General features: G+C 43.4%; 1 protein-coding gene across 3 annotated transcripts in view; it reads right to left on the bottom strand.

Annotated features, from left to right (window-relative positions):
- Positions 1-13,425, bottom strand: part of ARHGEF12 (Rho guanine nucleotide exchange factor 12) — a 258,987-nt gene that overhangs the window by 36,489 nt on the left and 209,073 nt on the right. For all 3 annotated transcript variants that reach the window (XM_075328415.1, XM_075328414.1, XM_075328413.1), the window contains 3 exons: positions 8,503-8,578; positions 6,560-6,727; positions 6,141-6,228 (listed from right to left, as the gene is read on the bottom strand). In XM_075328415.1, the coding sequence (XP_075184530.1) occupies positions 6,141-6,228; positions 6,560-6,727; positions 8,503-8,578 (332 nt within the window). The remainder of the gene's footprint in view (positions 1-6,140; positions 6,229-6,559; positions 6,728-8,502; positions 8,579-13,425) is intronic.

Below are 13,425 nucleotides of genomic sequence, written 5' to 3'. Positions count from 1 at the left end.
TAGTTCTTTGTGTGTCCTCCGGAGGCAGAAGCTATACACCCATGGTTTGGGTCTCCCATAAGGAACGATAAAGAAATACTGATGAAACAACCACTCAACCTATCATACATGGAGGAGGTGGCTGCTACTATTAGACATGCACACAGTTATGGCTTGTATAGGGCACCATCACACGTGTAATGCAGTGTCTGAGCATCATCAATAGGCTGTAAGCCAGACTATTAGATCAGGAGGGGTGCCCGCTACTATATAAGTACACACCACAGGACAGACACCCAATTCACCCAACCAACACTAAAGGGTCTGGCTCCATCCTGCACAAAGATGAAAAATATGCTGTAAAAAGATAAGAAAAACATGAGGTATTTTACCACGCCCTCCATAAATTGTAAGTTTGTGGTGTCATCAGTATTCTGCACCTGTGCTGCCCCCACCTTTATCATTAGGGTCTGCTGCATCCTGTAGTGTGTTGGTACGGATAGTGTTTCTCTGATTTATCATGGATCCTCTTTAAAGTCCAATAATGCAGAACATTGCTTGAACTGTTACACAGTGCTGAATTTTTCAAAATGGATGTGACTTCAGGAAAACTCATGCCCACTAGGACAATTTTGGTGCATTTTTTCCCTATAGGCTTCTATTAGAAGTGTTAAAACATGTCTTCTTGCCCCCTCTCTCATAGCTAGATACATTATATAGATATAAATATATATGATATCTATATCTAGAGATAGATACATTTCTCTCCCTCATTATATATTTATATATATATATATATATATATATATATATATATATATATATACACACACACATATGTATGCGATATAAATATCACTCCATCTCTCTCTCTCTCTATGTATAATTTTATATTTATATATATCTAGATATATATATATATATATATATATATATATATATATATATACATATATATATATATATATATATAATACAAATCAGAGCTCATCATGTCGATGCATTAAAGGGATTTATTGAAAGCTTTTTATTTGATAGACTCCCCACCAGTCTTGTCGCAGTGTCAGTTATCAGCAATAATAGGCACAACCATTGTATAAATGCGGTGCAGATTCTAGAAAAAGAAAACCAAATATTCTACATATTCCCAGATGTCTCATTAAGTTATAAAACTAATGAAAGAAATGAAAGTACGTCCACGCAAGTTGTACTGCAGTGAAAATATATCCAATTTTGAGGACTGCAGATTTGCCATACGGTCTGCCTAAAAATAACTAAGGGTGTAAAAAGGGTTAGGTTTCATCAAAGTTTGCCAAATGTTGAAAATATATTTAGCAGCAGGTTCAAGGACATTGCTCTAAAGTAGCCGTTCATCGAATTATTGATCCAGAAAAACCGCAAGGTCACATTTTCAAGATGAAGGACGTCCTCCCAAAATAACAGGTTTGGAGATGCTTAGAAAGCAACTCAGCTTTTAACGCCTTAAAAAAATGACAAAACTTTTCACAACTTACTGTTCACTCTCTGATGTTGCATTACATAACGGCTTTATCTTTCAGAACATCTGAAGTGATATACAGTCACTATGAATCGGAGGTTATTTAATGAATTTATACAGAGTTAGAAAAATATGGTTGCTTTCGTCCAGAAATCCGACCACATCTGGCTGTGCATGATACAGTTCATGGACCTGCAAAGTCATATCAAATATCTACATATGAGTCATTGTATATGTGATGGTGTGATATTGTGGGTTGTTTATCATTTTATGTAGGTTCGTATTCCTTGTCTTGTCTGCAGGTAAATTAGCTCAGCTCAGTTACCATTTGATTGCCTTGTGTGTACATTGTCCTGTTTGCAGGTTAATCACCCCCTGCCTGGCTTTTGTCCCAAAGTCTGGGGAAGGGGGGCCTGGAATCCACCCAACCTCTTTGTTTACCTGGGGAATTATTCAGTCTGTCTGAGAAAGAGAAGATACAAGCAGGAAGATTCATTCTCTGGGGGAGAAGCTGCGGCTACAGGCAGCACCCCAGAGAGCTGTAGAGAAACCCCAATTTCCTGGAAAAGGACTGCTGGAGGATTGTGATTGATTCCTGGGATATTTATCCCATTACTAGGCGATTTTACCCTCCGTGTGGTGGATTATTTTATGGACCTTCTGTTTTGTTTGGAATAAATGTTCTTTGGATTGTACACTCATCTCTCGCTCTATTGATTGTGTGATACCAGAGAAGGACCCCGTGATAGTATATATCAAGGATCCCCAATCTGTAGCTCGGGAGCCACATGTGGCTTACAGGGTCATGATGTGTGGCTCACAACTGCCTCTGCACTTGATACATTAACATTAGGTCTAGGAAACATAGCATGATCCCGCCAGATATAGGGGATGTTTGATCCGACAGTGTGGCGGGAGTGTTTGATGCAAAAGTACCTAATAAGGGTAAGGTAGGAACCCATAGATGCAAATATACTGCCTTGTTATGATTTATGCAGTGAAGCTTTGGCTGGCACAAGATTACGGAGATGTCACTACTGTGGGGAAGGCAGGAGCTAAATCTAGGTGTGGCTCACAACTCTATCTTAAAACTGAATGTGGCTCTCGTGGTAAAAAAAGGTCAGGAATCACTGGTTTATATTATATATTCTTTTAATAACTTACCATTTTACCCAATTTTTTTTCTATTAGCTTGCCCTTGCACTATAGCACTTTATTAATTAGCACCAACACTTTCTTACACTCGCTAATTCCTTTATGTACTTTCTCTGTAATGTCAGTGATTATCAAATTACATCCCATCTCATGTATCCATGTGATATACTAATCATTTAGAGCAGAGCAGAGCAATGCGCAGCCTACGGGCCACATCCGGCCTTCTGGCTGTTCAAGTCCAGCCCGCAGACACAGTCAAATGCCTACATGCTGCATTTAGGAGGCTATGCCAGGGCTCCTCCCACTCGTTTCATTGGCTGGTATCTTTACGTATCATATTCATTAGCCCAATATCCTTAGAATTAGGAAGGGATTTCTTTAATCAGGCATATCTCCGGAAAAAGCAAGGCAAAACAAGCGTCAGGGTGGAGGGACGCATACTGGCATATCCTCTGCAACAGTATCATTTACTATTTAGGTCCTGATATCGTACATACTATTATGGATTGACTTATCTGTTGAAAGAGCGTTCAAATGATACATAAGGCCATGGTAATTAATATACATACTGTTGTGGACGAGGTGTTTTTGAATCTTCAGCACTTGCATTTCAGTATCCCCCCCCTAACCAGTAGGTTAAGGTTTTATACTTTTTATATTACCTTTAGTCCATGTATCTATACTGTCCCTCATTTTGAGATCTTCCCCATTTTTGCTATTGATGTTGTCTTAAATTATTTCACAATAAAACTATATTTTTGGTTTTTTGCCATAGTTCTCTTGTCTTCTGTAATTACACTATCATAGGATTTGTGTTTCTTTATGCTTTTGAAATGCTATGTTTAGTTATTTAAAAGGGACATTCATTCAAAATTACTCAATTTGTCTCCATTTGCTGTAAAACTATTCACAATATACACATTAATGTAAAACAAACCACACGTAAAAACCTTATGGTTCCGCTACTTGAAAGCAAAATATACAGGTGTATAATTGTTATTATAGTTTATGAGGTTACTGCTCGTTATTGCCAAATCACAAATATAGATTCGTAAATATATGTTTTGTGAATCCCCTTGATAAGTGTCTATGGCCACACGTGTGAGAGTTGACATTGCGATAGGAATTTTTAGTTAATTAACTGTAGGGGCTAAACAGTAACAAAAATGGTACACGACAACAAAACGTTCAAAATATACCCATACGGTGTAGGAGGAGGTAAAGTATTCTATTTTCTGGCTAATACATGTAGATGGCTTGGCCAAGTAGATTTGATAAGGCCGAGTTTACGTTTGTAATCTCTACCGTAAATGGTCAGATCTTGCTGCTCCTCTACGTTTTGATTTCTCTTTCCAACTGCCCTACACATTCTTCAGTGTCCTAATCACTTTACCAGAGACCAATTCCACAGGATTGGTTTGAACTGATTGATCGCCTACGGTTAAGGAAGACATCCCAACGTTCTAATGTAATAAACAAGTGTCCCACAGCATGTGTGAATGGAGCATCAGTGAGCATGTGACCATTATAAGAGGGGCTGCTGATAAGTCTTTGGCTTTGTGATCTTTGTTTCAATGGTAATGAAAGCCTTGTGTGTCTAATATAGGTTTTCAAAATTTTGTGTTTGTTGCTTACGGCAACAGTGTTCTACGCACGCGGGAAAACAAAATGGCGGAGAGTCTAATGCGATATTTACAGCAACAGAGCAGAGGAGTGATAAAATTCTTGTTTCTGCAAGGAAAGTCCAAAAAGGATATTGATGGTTATATGTCACAGACACGGGCCACTTCAGCACCAATGATGAGGAACGTCCTCTATGGTTGTTCCGGAGATCGTCGATGCTGTGCACAACCTCATACTGGAGAATCCACGAATTTCAGCTAAAGCAATAGCAGACATCAAGGGGATTTCCCATGAACGTGTTTGTGTCATTATCCATGACCATTTGGATATGAGGACGTGATCTGCAAAGTGGGTCCCCAAATGTTTGACAACAGATCAGAGAAGCATGCGAGTGACAACTTCCCGGTTCATTTGTCAGTGTTTCTGGACTAATAAGAACTTCCTGGATCGATTGGTCACTATGGAAGAGACCCAGATTTATTGTTATGACCCTGAAAACAAAAGAGCAGTCAAAAGAGTTGGAGGCACAGTGGTTCTCCTCATCCAAAGAAGTTCAAAAATCAGGTACTAAGGTGATGGCGTCTGTGTTCTGGGATAAGGAGGATGTGCTGCTAGTGGACTACCTTCAAAAGAGTTCCACCAGCAATGCAAGGTATTACATTTAACTTTTTGGACCAATTGAAGGCAGCTCTGAAAGCCAAAAGGCGCGGCAAGCTGTCCAAAGGAATCTTGTTCCTGCAAAACAACGCCTTCCCTTCACTGTACAAGCGGCCATGCCAAAATTGGCAAAGCTGGGCTTCAAGCTGGTTGACCACCCACCTTATTCACCAGATCTAGCTCCCTCCAACTATCATCTGTTTCCAAACCGGAAGAAACACCTCACGGGTACCAAATTTCACACCATTTTTTATGCCGTAGCTGCTTTGGATGCCTGGTTTGAGGCACAACAACTGAAATCTTTTTTGCTAGGCTTACAGAACTTGGAATACCAATGTAAGAACTGTGTTCACATCAGTGGAGAGTATGTGGAATAAAGGTAAAGTTTCATCATCCTATCGCATTTCTTTATGGGTAAAAGTAAAGACTTATCAGCCCCTCGTACCTATACAAGCGGTAGTCGCACATGCTCAGTACTGCTTCATCTACACAGGTGGCTCTGGGAGCCTCTTTTTCTGAATTTGAGGGGGTCTCAGCAGCTGGCCCCCAGCAATCATACATGTATCATTTGTCCATTGGATAGGTAATCAATGTTCTTCATGGGACATTCCCTCTGATTCAGGATTCTGTTAGGGTGCGTACCCACTGTTAGGGTGTGTGCCCACGATCAGTGTTTGCAGCGTTTTGGATGTAGCATGTTTTCGCTGCATCCAAAATGCTGCCTTGTACAGTACAAGCACAGTGGATGGGATTTATAGAAATGCCGTGCCCACTGTGCTTGTTTTTTCCGCAGCAAACACTAAACTGCGGTGCAGCTTTTCAAGCCGCAGCATGGATATTGTTTTCTGCGAATTTGCATGCGTTCTCCGTAGGAAGAGCACAAGTGAAAGTCTCCAGCGCACTGAACCCTGATCGTGGGTACGAGCAGCTGCAGTCTCCTGCGGAGGAGACTGGTGACCCCGCAGGTTAGGACCCGCTGCGTCCAGAACGCAGTGAGTCTTGATCGTGGGCACATACCCTAACAATGGATTTTGTACACTATACGCTCCTTATCAAAGTGCAAATTCTTGAGTTGATTTCTTTACACTGTGAGCCCCATCACACTTTATACAAACAGTGACCGAAAGCAGTTCTACAGTATTTGTCTCATACAAATTTCTACGAAGCAGAAGTACATGTGGTCACTAAGAAAAGTCGATTACTCCTCGTTAGCATTGGTATTACGTACACATTTTTCTCCGATACGGTGTTCGCGATCAGCTCATAAATTTGTGCTCCATTGTCTGACATGGATATAACAAAGAGAGCCTTGTTATCTGTGGAAGAAGAGAGGAAAATATGAAAAAGAAGAACTGGGTGGGAAGAGACCACCACAAACACTGAAAAGGGTTCAGCCACAATATCAGTAATATATGCCATCACTGCAGAAAGGGGGCATGTGCAAGGATTTCATTGAAAGGACTCTGCTCCCATTACTTGGCAGACTGCAGAGAGTCTTAGAAGTCGAGTACCTGCTGTTTATAAAGTTGTGGCATATCTTAGTGATAGGACAACGTATACAGTCGGTCAGACCTATCTTCATGGATATAATTTTGCACCATACTGGAATGTGATAAACCATTAGACACATTTACAGCAATCACTCACCTGTTGCTACTTGACGAACCAGCACAGTGTTCAACTTGATGACGGGGCTGAAGATGTGTTTGCTGTCAGACGTGGTGGCCAGGATCTTACTGTGGCATCTGAGAATCAATTTGTCATCCTGTCTTTGAAGCAACACCAGAATGTCTTCTAACAGCAGCGTGTACAGATCTGTGAACGAGATTGATGTGACTTTACGTCCTCATGATCTTTCCGGATGGCCACAGGGTGACCTTTAGCAAATTCCAGGAATCAAGATTAAGCTATGCAGGTGGTCATTTCTGAACACTAAAACCACACAATAAAAATCACATCACATTAAGCCTGGTCCCACAGATGATATCAACAATTATAAAATAAGAAAACTGACGGCACTTCCTAACAGACAAATACAAACAAGTGCAAAACTATTGGGAAGTGCCATCAGTTTTGATTATAAGGTCATGCCTTCTGGCTGGGCACTCCTTTCCACCAGCTTAAAGCGATTTTGCATTTTCTATTAGCAGGTTCCTGCCTGCCCATAAAACTGTATTGTTCAGCCCAGGTAGATGCACTTAGGTAGGGACACAGCAAAAAAGATAAGTCTTGTCGCTGGCTGCTGGGCTCACATAAAATTGGCCTTTTCTATGCACTAAGTGTCTCAATTTTTACTTCCTCAACATTAATGCATGCCTAAATTCTGTGGGGGCAGCACGGCGGCTCAATGGTTAGCACTGTAGTCTTATAGCACTGGGGTCCTGGAATAAAATCCCAAGGACAACATCAAGAAGGAGTTTGTATGTTCTTCCCATGTTTGCGTGGGTTTCCACCCACACTACAAGGATATACTTATAGAGACCTTAGATTGTGAGCCACAAAGGGGACAGTGTTACTGATGTATGTAAAGTGCTGAAAAATATGGTGGCGCTGGATAAAAAAGCTTTAGTATTATACATTTCTATATTCAATATTTGCATGCCTTAGCGTCTCAGAGTGTAGCTGTATATTTTTTTTTAGAATATCAAAAATTATGGAAGAGATCTGTCAGCACAAGAGGACTCTTCCAACCAAGCACAAAATACTCTGTGCACCCCCGGCATGGGCGAGCAGTCTTGTACACCTTTTTACACCTACTTTTTTTCCCCCCTCTATTTTCACCATTTGTGGCTGTAATGCCTGAGCTTTCAATTTAGGATATAGTGAGGAAGAGGCAGATTAGAGGGTGCACTGAATTGTAACTCAGTTTACGAGCAATCTTTGCTGTACGAGCAAATACTCACCGCACACACTTCCGGTTTTGTACTTTCACCGCGCTCTGACCCGCTCTTGCAGTCCGCACAAACACACACATTATGCTCACCTTACCTTCTGTTCCCACGCCGGCCTCATGGTTCTTGTAGTTCACCAGTACAGGATGTGTATCGGGTAACCATCGCGACGATTGAGGAACTTCCGCTGTCAGCCGCTTTTCAAAGGCAGCGTGTTGACTAATCAGAGCTAAGCGGCTCGTGCCTTTGACGTCAGCGCGCTGGCAGCAGAAGCTCCTGCATCGTCGCGATGGTTACCCGATACACATCCTGTACCGACGAACTACAAAAACCAGGAGGCCGGCGAGGGAGCGGAAAGTATGGCGAGCATAATGTGTGTGTGTGTGTGTGTCTGTGTGTCTGTGTGTGTGTGTGTGTGTGTGTGTGTGTGTGTGTGTGTGTGTGTGTGTGTGTGTGTGTGTGTGTGTGTGTGTGTGTGTGTGGAATGGCACAAGAGGGGACCAGGATGGGACATTGCACAAGTTATGGAAGGAATTGTCTGAGCTTGCATTATTTCCTATGGGAAATCTTGCTTTGCTAGACGAGTAACTTGGTTTACAAGCACACTCCCAGAACGGATTGTTCTCGTTAACCAAGGTTCCACTGTAATAGAGATGTCACTTGTTTGTTTTTCCAATTCCAAATATTGCCATTAATTACCAATGATCTTGTCTCTATTCACTTTCCAAGCCAAGGGTCCTTCATGAACCATCTTCCTCTTTGTTAAATCCAGATTCTGCAGAACACAAAAGGAAGAGATTATTATTACCTTTTTTTTTTTTTTTTTTAACTCTCTAACTTAGAAGAATAGAGCCGAATAAAATAAAAGTAAATCCTAGACCCCGGATCGATGCAAAACCAGCAACAAATAACAAAGACATATCAGGCAAAGAAGCTAACCAGGCTAGGATTAAACATTGGAGGCGGAAACGTAGCCGGATCAATACAAATATCCAAGAGAAGGATGACACCTGCAAAAAAGATTTCACAAAGAGACTGAGTCCGTAATAGTATTTAGTAGTGGGATGAAAAAGAAGGAGGAAAAAAAGTAAAAAGAAAAAGAAAAGGAGCGGTAAAAGACAGATGTAAAATAACACAGAATGGAAAAAGAATGCAAAAATTCTGTTATAAGTGTCTGCAACAAACCTAAAAGCCGATGGATATCCACTAAGGAGATCCTGGTATCCAAGAAACCTTAAAGGGAACCAACCACCAGGTTTTTGCCCTATAAATTATAGGCAGTGTGGCATAATGGCACTAAGATGCGGATTAAAATGATACCTTTAGTTGAGAAATCCGCGGCTGTTTAACGTCTAAACGTTGCAAAACTTTGTGAGTTGGGTCCTCTGACGATTTCTCCTGCCTTGCCTCCTCTTCTCTATTTAAATTTTGTCCCACCGTCAACATTACTGCTGTTGGAAGTGCATGTGCATTGCTATTGTGACGTGGTCTTCAGAATCAGCGCATGTACACAGTGTGATCTCCAGTGCCATTTTAATGAAGACACTATGGAGATGAATATGAGCCATGCATGCACAGATTGACTTTTCTTTCCATTAGTGCATGCACAGATTAAATATTTTTTTCCATTAGCGCATGTGCAACTCAGGAACCTGGCACCAGAGATCATGGACAGGGTTTTGGACAGCTGTAATTGTAGCATCCTGCTGCTCGTACAATGGACAATTTCTCAGACGCTAGATACTGTAGATGTTGTGAAGCTTGGGCGACCCTTCATCTCATTTTGGGACTTTCCACATCTAAAAAAATAGCGGGAAGGTCAAGCAATTTATTTTATGCTGTATGGCAGACACGCTAACAGTGGATGAGGATTTTATTTTCTTCTAATAGCCAGTAATGACTTGTTGGTAAAATTTAAAGATCCCACCCATCATTGTTGGGAAAAACAGAACACCCGTTTTGTTTGACAAAAAGACTCCATATATTGAAATTTGGACATTAGCATACAATATAGAGAAGGTATGACCAAGTGGATGTGTGCCTAAGAACCCTTATTCACAAAGGGGTCTGGGCTCCGTGGAACCTTACTGAGCAGAAGAGGGAGATAAAAAGGAGGGAGCTCTGGTGCGACATCCAAGGGTCTAGTGGGGTGTCATCTAAGAAGGTGGACAACTCAGCATTGACCCAACATTGGATTCACACCTATCAAAAAAAGGTCTCACTGAATTTTGTTCTCTAAAACCCAATTCTGGTCTTGCCTAAAAGGTTACACTCTTAAATTTAAAAAAACAATTTTTTTTATTGTATTTAAAAGGTAAGTTATTCCCAGAAAATGATCTAATGTTTAAGCTTCATATGATACTTATTAAAAATTATCTGGCAATTATCAAACTGATGACAGGCTTTTTTAGATTCATAGTTCATTTCTTTTCAGGAAGAGTTTACAGCAGGCTCGTTATCAGCAGAGGCAGGATTACAAGGACACCTCTATACACAGCTGATAGCACAGGATCCAGCAATCACATCAAGTAATCTCACAGCTCCACATTCCCCCTTCTGTGACCTTAGCACATGGTCATAAACTTTAATCCAAGATAGAGTCGGGGACTTAAGCTGGTGTCACACTAAACGACAGCGACAACGACGTCGCTGTTACGTCACCATTTTCGGTGACGTAACAGCGACCTTGTAAGTCGCTGTTATGATCGCTGCTTAGCTGTCAAACACAGCAGAAGCAGCGATCATAAGGTCGCTGTGCTACATGTTCAGAGAGCAGGGAGCCGCGCTTAGCGCTGGCTCCTTGCTCTCCTGCAGCACACATCGGGTTAATTAACCCGATGTGTGCTGCAGCTACATGTCACAGTTCAGAGAGCAGGGAGCCGCGCTTAGCGCTGGCTCCTTGCTCTCCTGCAGCACACATCGGGTTAATTAACCCGATGTGTGCTGCAGCTACATGTCACAGTTCAGAGAGCAGGGAGCCGCGCTTAGCGCTGGCTCCTTGCTCTCCTGCAGCACACATCGGGTTAATTAACCCGATGTGTGCTGCAGCTACATGTCACAGTGCAGAGAGCAGGGAGCCGCGCGCACTGCTTAGCGCTGGCTCCTTGCTCTCCTTGCTACAGTATACATCGGGTTAATTACCCGATGCGTACTGCAGCCACATGTCACAGTGCAGGAGCCGGCACTGGCAGCAAGAGCGGAGGCTGGTAACCAGCGTAAACATCGGGTAACCAGGGAAAGGTCTTCCCTTGGTTATCCGATGTTTACGCTGGTTACAGCTTACCGCAGCTGCCAGTGCCGGCTCCTGATCGCTTCATTTCGTCGCTCTGTCGCTGTCACACACAGCGATGTGTGTGTCACAGCGGGAGAGTGACGACCAAAAAATGAAGCTGGACATTCAGCAACGACCGGCGACCTCACAGCAGGGGCCAGGTCGTCGTCGTTATGTGTGACACCAGCTTTAGGGTACCTTCACACTTTAGCGATGCAGCAGCGATCCGACCAGCGATCTGACCTGGTCAGGATCACTGCTGCATCGCTACATGGTCGCTGGTGAGCTGTCAAACAGGCAGATCTCACCAGCGACCAGTGACCAGCCCCCAGCCACCAGCGACGTGCAAGCGACGCTGCGCTTGCACGGAGCCGGCGTCTGGAAGCTGCGGACACTGGTAACTAAGGTAAACATCGGGTATGGTTACCCGATGTTTACATTAGTTACCAGCGCACACCCTTATCCTTGCTCTCCTAGCTACAGTACACATCGGGTTAATTAACCCGATGTGTAATGCAGCTACATGTGCAGAGAGCAGGGAGCCGCGCACACTGCTTAGCGCTGGCTCCTTGCTCTCCTAGCTGCTGTACACATCGGGTTAATTAACCCGATGTGTACAGCAGCTACATGTGCAGAGAGCCGGAGCCGGCAGCACAGGCAGCGTGAGAGCTGCGGAGGCTGGTAACTAAGGTAAATATCGGGTAACCACCTTGGTTACCCGATGTTTACCCTGGTTACAGCTTACCGCAGCTGCCAGACGCCGGCTCCTGCTCCCTGCTAGCTTCATTTGTCGCTCTCTCGCTGTCACACACAGCGATCTGTGTGTCACAGCGGGAGAGCGCCTTTGAAGAAAACGAACCAGGGCTGTGTGTAACGAGCAGCGATCTCACAGCAGGGGCCAGATCGCTGCTCAGTGTCACACACAGCGAGATCGCTAATGAGGTCACTGCTGCGTCACCAAAACCGTGACTCAGCAGCGATCTCGGCAGCGAGCTCGCTGTGTGTGAAGCACCCCTTACCAGCGATCCCGAAAACAATGCGACCTGATAGGGATCATTGGTAAGTCGCTGGGAGGTCGCAGGTGAGATGTCACAGTCAGATCTTATCAACGATGCAGGAACGATACAGGTCGCAGTAGCGACCTGTATAACGATCTCAGCAGTCACTGTGACCTTGTCACACAGTGTCAAACACAGCGATGTGTCCTGCCCAGCAGGACATCGCCTTTGAAGAAAATGGCCTGGACCAATCTGCAACGACTAGAGATCTCACAGCAGAGGCCTGATCACTGGTAGGTGTCACACATAAGATCGCTAATGGGATCGCTACTGCGTCACGGAACTGTGACTCAGCTGCGATCTCGCTAGCGATCTCGTTATGTCTGACGGTACCTTATTTGTTCATTGTGCCCATGCTTTCTGAAACTGGGTGAATTCACCTGGTCACAAAGATGTCACAAAAACTCCTTCAGAAATTCTTATCAAAGTGATACAGATCTACACACTATATTGCTGTGTACAACAATGAAAAGCATAATCCCTGTACCTCTACATAGTGTATCTCCACATTCGTTAATATATTCTAAGGCTATGTGCGCACGCTGCGTTTTGACGCTATGTTTTGTGCATTTTTGCTGCAAAAAACGCACTAAGGGCAAAAACGCATCGGTGAAAACGCATGCATTACCGCGTTTTTGCCTGAGTTTTGCTGCGTTTGTGATCTCTGCGTTTTTTCCAATGCATTGCATGGGGGAAAACGCAGGAAAGAATTGACATGTCCATTTTTTTTTTTTTTAAGCTCAAAAACGCAGCTTAAAAAAAAACAAAAAAGTGTGCGGACAGCAAAAATGAAAACTCAGACTTTGCTGGGGAAGCAAAGTCGTGCAGTTTTGAGCCCAAAAACCCGAAAAACACATTGTGAGCACATAGCCTTAAAGTTTTGCAAATGTAGACTCATTACTTTGTAATATCCTAAAGCTGCAAAATTTCTACATATTTGGAGGGTGGATTCTGCATGGAAAATCTTCATCTTACAGTACAATTTGTTATACTAAACGGGCACGCACAGAGGCGGAATACGATTCTTGCAGACGTCACATCCGCCGCCAGCACCCGGATCTTCACCTGGCATGTTCAACTTCAGGGACAGCAGACGGGTGCCGAGCAGGAACGCAGACACTGACAGGAAACGTCCAGTGTGTTCGGCAGGGACAGTACACAGGCGCCAAGAAGGAACACAGACCCAGAGGAAGACAGGGAGACTCCTGTAGGGACAGCCAACGGACATAGAGCAGGAACACAGCCTGGACCTTCGTCTGAAGCACGTGCTGCAGACACAGTCGCCGAACGCTG

This window comes from Anomaloglossus baeobatrachus, chromosome 11, assembly GCF_048569485.1.
Source record: "Anomaloglossus baeobatrachus isolate aAnoBae1 chromosome 11, aAnoBae1.hap1, whole genome shotgun sequence".
In the NCBI taxonomy this organism is placed as follows: domain Eukaryota; kingdom Metazoa; phylum Chordata; class Amphibia; order Anura; family Aromobatidae; genus Anomaloglossus; species Anomaloglossus baeobatrachus.
Note: the sequence above shows the minus strand (reverse complement) of the source record. Positions and strands in the feature narration are given on the sequence as shown.